At 37.0% G+C, this 6,858-nt stretch overlaps 1 protein-coding gene across 1 annotated transcript; it reads left to right on the top strand.

The window, feature by feature from the left end:
• Positions 1-775: 775 nt before the first annotated feature.
• LOC147847279 (UPF0664 stress-induced protein C29B12.11c-like) lies at positions 776-3,553 on the top strand. The gene is made up of 5 exons (XM_087339364.1): positions 776-947; positions 1,642-1,753; positions 1,872-1,943; positions 2,189-2,433; positions 3,106-3,553. Exons 1-5 carry the CDS (start codon positions 832-834, stop codon positions 3,218-3,220), a joined length of 660 nt encoding a protein of 219 aa, XP_087195490.1. The 5' UTR covers positions 776-831; the 3' UTR covers positions 3,221-3,553.
• Positions 3,554-6,858: the final 3,305 nt, after the last annotated feature.

Genomic DNA, 6,858 nt, shown 5'->3' with positions numbered 1-6,858 from the left:
TGGCTGATCTTAAAACGTAGTTGACATTCTAAATTGCTACTTGTAGCGAAGGCAGTCATTTGGCGAGTTTTGATTGGGGGTTTGCCAGTGGGATTAGTTCTAAAGCAACGTGGACTAGCAGTGGGGCAATTACTTCTTTTGCATCGTTCAAGTGGAAGATAGTACATCATCATTTCATACAATGTCCGATTGCTTGTCAGATTAGGAGTTACATTTCCTCAAATTTGGCAAGTTTTGTCGTGAAGTTATTCGACCTTAAGATAGTGGGTATGTGCACAATTCGCACAAACGTGATCCCAAAATCCGAGATGGAGATCGTTTTTCTATTTCCGAGGGATTAGGGATCGGGTAACAATTGGGATATGGGCAATGCCTGTGGAATTGTTGATGGCAGGCATAAGAGTCAAAAAAGGCATGTATACGAAAGTTGAAAGGAGTACTAATGTGGCAAATGTCCGCATAGTTATTCCCAAAGGCCATGGCCATGGCCAAGGCCAAGGGGATGAATGAATGAATGAATGAAGAAGGTTTTTTATGGGTCCAGTAAAATCTTGCCTTTGCGTACTAATGGAGAAAGAAAAGAGAAAAGAAGAAGAGAAAGGAGTACATACATACATATAAATGCCAATATGAGAGAGAGAGAGAGAGAGAGAGAGAGAGAGAGAGATCGTGGGAGAGACAGGAACACACCTCAGAGAGGACCTTCCGCAGGAGAGAAGGATATTGCGAATTGTGAAACACAGAGGATTCTTTCTATTTGCAGAGACCAGAGACCAGAGACCAGAGACCAGAGACCAGAGAACAGAGACAGAAACAGAGGGTGTGGTCTCCATGGCTGTCAATCCACCTCTTCTCTCTTCCATCGGTGGTATGCCTGTCCCTTTCGAAGCGGAGATGTTCCTTCTCACTCGCCAGAGTGTCGAATTCGAAGTTGACAAGATTCCGGAGTAAGTCATCTTCTCATTTCCTTCAATTCCCCATTGATTGACCTATATGGTTTTAATGGGCTCATCGGCCCGTGGTTTTGATGGGTTTGTCTATTTCTGTGCTCTTTGAATGAATCAGTCTCTGTGATTTTGAATGGATTCATCTATGCGTGCACCTACAAATAGATTAATCTCTGTGATCTGTGCCGGATTTCTGTACGTGATTTTTAATGGGTTTCTCTACATGTGCTTTTTGAGTGGATTTATTTATGTGGTTTTAGGTGTATTTATTTCTGTGCTTTTTCAAGGGAATTGTGTATGTGATTTGTTAATTTAATTTTCTGCATTTTTTCCATGGAAGTGCCTCTGTGCTTGGAAGACATGTTCTATGTGTTATTGAAGGGATTGTTCTACATGGTTTCGATGGGAATGACCTTTATGTTTTTTGATGGATTGTGAATTGTTTTAAATAGTGTTAATTAAATACTTGCTTTTTTTCCATGAAAGTACCTCTGTGCTTGGAGACATTGTTCTATGTGTTATTGAAGGGATTGTTCTACGTGGTTTTGATGGGAATGACCTTTATGTTTTTTAATGGATTGTGACTTGTTTTGAATAGTGTGTTTAAATTCATTTAACCATTTCTGCTTCCAATTATGCGTTTTTGTATATGATGCTTAAATGGATTGGGTATTTTCAATCTTGTCTTTGGTAGGTGCCCAAGAGGGAACATTTCTGCAAAAGGATCGATTTATCTGTCTAATGTTCGTCTTGTTTTTGTTGCTGATAAGCCTGTGGGAAGTTTCTATGCGTTTGATATGCCACTTGTATGTTTTCTCTTCCTTTCCGCTTTTTCCAGTTTTTATATCAATTCTTTCTAGTTTCTTTCTCTCATTTCAGCTCATTTATTATTTACCTACATTAGAAATGTTTTTTCCAACGCAGTTATATGTCCATGAAGAGAAGTTCAACCAGCCAATCTTCTTTGCAAACAACATTACAGGGAGAGTCCACCCGGTATGATCACTATGATATTAGATTGATTACATCTCTTTGTGGTGATTGAATGAAAAATTCTATCTTTTCTAAGACAATCAATATTTCTATGTGGTGAGTGAAGGAAAAGTTCTATCCATTCTAAGAGGCTTATATATGTATATATATGTGTGTGTGTGTGTGTGTGTGGTGATTGAATAGAAAAATTCTGCCCATTATAGAGGCTTACATATTATTTGTGTATGTGTATGTGCATGGTATTTCAGGTTATACCAGAAGGAGCACATAGGGCTATCTACTCTCCGCATTCATTCAAGATAATATTCAAAGAGGGAGGTTGTGGGACATTCGTGCCATTGTTTTTCAATCTTGTGAAGGTTATTCGACAGTATCAAGCGCAGTATAATCCACCCCCTCCATTTGAACCGAGTGCTCAACAAACCAGCCCCTATGTGTATAGTGATCCCATACCAGCAGCACCACCAGCTACGGATGAGATTATCCGGCAAGCGTATGTTTTGTGACCTTTCTTATCCTTTTCCTTTTTTCTTTGTATTCTCCTTTGTTTTTGTATAGCTAGCTCTCTTGCTGTTTTATGAGCTCTGAGTTTGAACATGCTTCGGTATCAAGTGATAAACCTTTAAGAAAACACAAATACGTTTTGAAAATTCTTGTGTAAAGTGTGAAATTTGGAAATGTTTTTGTTGAAGGAATTTAATTTTATATGAATAAACAAGTGCACGCTCCAAAATACTTTCGTTTAAAGAATGGAATTTTGAAAATGCATTTGTTTAAAGAATGAAATACTAAGGTAAAGGAAAGTGTTTTATATTACTTTCAACTTCGTCTATGTATAATTAAATGGAATACACATTTTTACTAGATGTGTTTTAGGTTAAAAATTTTGTTTAGAAGGAATTGCCTGCTCTTTGAAACTCTTAAATACTGTTAACAATAGGAAATGGAGTGCATGTTTTTACTAGATTTTTCGCCTTTTGTTTTCTAAATGGAAATTAAATTACTTTTTTGTAAAGAAATATTAGAATTTATTGTCTACATGAACTTGCTTGATAATACGTTCTTTTACTACAGAATCTTGTTTCAATCTCTGAATATTATATATGGATTGGGATTCATGAGTGTATCACATTGTAATATCTTATTTATTGTGTTGTTCCTACAGATATGTGGACCCAAATGATCCAACCAAAATCTACTTACAACAGCCATATGAGTCTCAACCACAGCTTCGAAGGAGGACATACACGGCTATTCCTTCTGAAGATGGGCAGATATAGACAAGACAAAAAGCAATCTGTATTGAAGGATGGGTAAAGCTACAAAGATTTGGAGCAATTAATAATAATAAATCTTCTTGATTATTTTGCAATAGAGCTTTGTGACCTCACCCCATCTTCACTATGGACATCCATGCACAGCATTAGAATCCTTTTTTATAAAATCAAAAGTGTTCGAAGCTTTGTTAATATTTCTGTGTTGTACAGTTTATGTAGTTCTAAATGTTCTTAAAGACAACAAAATCATGGTGGCTTCTCCCCCTACTTGTGTTGTGAATGTTTACATTGTACATTGTATGTCTACAGCAAATTTCCAAGAGATATTTCACATAATTTTGTATGAGCACCTATTGCTGATGATCATCATATGCGGTCTTCAGAGGAAACACTGTTTGTATTTTATGGTTTCATTGACTTGTTGTTTTGTATCCTAATTTGTGCCACTAACTAATGTCATCATCATTAAGTTATCTTCCTCTCATATGAATGATATCTTCTTTGGAAGCTGATTTGTGTTATTACCATTAGGCTATTATACATATATTATTAGCTTTCATTATGTAGAGTTCCACTTGGTCATGGCGATGATGATAAACTATGAAAGTATCTTACAACTTTAGGTGATTAGGTTTGCTACTTTAGGAGCATAAAATAAACAATTGGTGAAGGATTGGAACAAATTTTTTTTTGTGTGTATGTCTATATATATATGTATTGGATAGTGATTGCGAATAAAGGTGCCACCCTTTCCATGAGACACCTTGAAGAAAGAAAGTGAGGGTATTTATAAGCATTATGGTACGAGAAAAAGCATAGGAGAACTAATTATAGCATATAATAACGTTTATTAAACGAGGTGTTTTGTTTTTGCATGCAACATGGTCTCATAAAGATTTTCAACAGGATATTTTATTTATAGTGCAACCATATACTTAATTATTATTGATATGAGAATTAACTTTATCTTATGTTGCTCATCCTAACAAGGTGCTATCCACTAAGGAATAATTGATATAGTTGATCAAACTAGATGTGTGAAGTAGAACTATCGCTGAATGATAATGTAGAATGATGTACATCACCAAAATGCTAAACATGCTTTTTACAATCGTTTCACTCAATAGTAGGTTACCCTACATACCCATGCTAGGGTTGTTACTATAGTTCATTGATGGTTGGTACATGGTTCATCGATGAACTATCAAGAATTGCTTGTGCAAATGAGAGAAATAAATTTTATATTTGTTTTCGTTTTCATTCTTGTCTCAAAACCATTCCAAGGCACAACTTACCACAGGATTGATTGTTCCATTTCCATATGCTTATAGCGACACTTGATTGAACATTGTATGATTCTATCTACGCTCAAGTCAATGATAAAGTTCTCCTACGGGAGTGTTCAATCAAAATTTGTATATAGAATTAAAGGATCATAACAAAGTTGCTCACCCAGAACTAAAGATATGAAGAGAAGTGCTTTAAGAAGGTCATACATAGGGAGGAGAGGTTTCTCCATGCATGCCTTGCCCTCACGTGCAGAAAATCAGGATGGACGCAAACAACAACTAGCAGCTATGTACCGATAGGAAACACCCCACAGTCGAGTGGCCATTGGTAGACCAGGAAAAACACATATACATAAACAAACTCATGTGTATGTACTTGATTGGACGATTCACACTTATAAAATCAGCCCATGTATAGAATTATGTACATGCTGCTACTTCAAGCATTTGTACATATATGCATGCATGCATACACACACACACACACATGTACATAAACCCATTATCTAAGCGCATGTATGCATGTATAAAGCGTATGTATGTATAAAGTGTATGTATGTATAAAGCGTATGTATGTATAAAGTGTATGTATGTATAAAGCGTATGTATGTATGTATAAGCGTGTATGTATTTGTATGTATGAATACAGTATATATGTATATGTATACATATATAAGCGGCGAGCGCGTGTGTACTTTTTATTCATTCATTTCATTCATGAGAAGAAAGGAGGGAGAAGGAGAAGGAGAAGGAGAGGAGAGGAGAGAGAGAGAGAGAGAGAGAGAGAGAGCTGAAAGGTAGCACAAAGACGAAGGTTTCTGCATGCCTCCAGACGAAGAAGATCGCCATGGCCACAGCTACGATCACCAACACGATCATCGTCTGTTTCCACATGAAGAGGAGATGAACGATTTAAATCTCATTGATCCTCTCAGAAGGCCCACCAAGGCTCTGAAATTAGGCCTTAGAGCTCGATCTTACCATCGCCATATCCTTTCAGATCCTTCTAAGGTCTGGCACAGGAGAGTTCGCATGGCTGCTTCCTTTGGAAACATCCTACGCATGGTCCTTCTTCTTCTCCTCCTCATCGCCATCGCTGTGGCTTGCTTTACGCTGCCCATTGATAAGGTATTTCGCTCTTCTTCTTCTTCCTCTTCTTGTAGGTCTATGAAAACGTTTGATCTGGACTTTTGATGCACGTGTCCATGAAACATGTTAGATTGGATGTTTATGGTGAATTAACATCAGTACTAAAGAAAATTCTAAAGGAAGCCTTTTCTCTCTCATTTCTTACTTTTACTCATTTCTTTTCTTTTTCTTCCTCTTCATCCTCATGGACATTGTTATCATCGGCATATTCTTCTTCTTCTTCAAGCGTTAGAGATTTGTTTCTTGTAAGGTATGATCAAGGCCTATTAACCGTTTGACCAAGCCTTTGGAGGTGTCATTCCATGCTAAACAACAAGAAGTGCTAGAGGAAAAAGGAAACGTTTTCTATTCATTGAAGTTGTTATTGGATTGTATCTTTATGCTGGTCAGCACCAAAGGAATTCTAGAAGGTAACTAGATTGCTTCTGGTTTACCTTCTTCTCTTTTGGAGAACCAGAGAACCAAAGGAAGCCTTTCATACTCTAGCTCTGAAGGGTACTCTGCGGACTAGAACTTGACACCAAGTTTACCTAATGCCTACCTTTACTAGCATAGGAGCTTTGTGGATTTCAAGGCCTTCGCTGGAATGCAGTAGTATCTGTAGTAACTGGAGGATTGATTGATTGGATTGCTGTGATAGAATTTTGCATTTAGTCTGCATTCCGCAATCTGTAAAAGACACATCTGTGTTTTCTTTATGGAGTTAGTGTGATACTTCTTTACCTGATGCTACCAAGTAACAGCTTATGATCTTTGTGGGGATCAAGGCCTTTGGCAGGATGCGGTAGTATTTGGAAGGATCAATTGATCATTATTTGTGGTATTACATCAGCCTTTTAGTCCCAGCTCATGTGAGACTAGTAATAGCAGAGTTATGCTGTCATGCTGATTGGTGAAGTGGGTTATGGCATGCATTGGATGGGTACATCAATGTAATAATAATGAAATGGATAAAGCAATGTATTTGATAAGATCCAATTGCCAGGGGTTACTGAAAGATTACCATAGAGTGTAATGCTAATGTACCTCTTCAAACAAGGAGGTTGCTTCCCTCAAGCACATCTTTCACTTTCTGATCATTGTGCTCCATTATAGGTAGAGATTTTATATTATCTTTATCAAGAGCACTTTAACTAGTTCTCATTCTTAATGTTTTCAAGAACACTTTAATCTTTAAACTGTTCCAATTCTTGTCTTACGATT

The sequence above is a fragment of the Azolla caroliniana genome, unplaced genomic scaffold, assembly GCF_043228905.1.
Source record: "Azolla caroliniana isolate FFs.n. ecotype wild unplaced genomic scaffold, voAzoCaro1.0.p SCAF_1251, whole genome shotgun sequence".
NCBI classification, from domain to species: Eukaryota; Viridiplantae; Streptophyta; class Polypodiopsida; order Salviniales; family Salviniaceae; genus Azolla; species Azolla caroliniana.
Note: the sequence above shows the minus strand (reverse complement) of the source record. Positions and strands in the feature narration are given on the sequence as shown.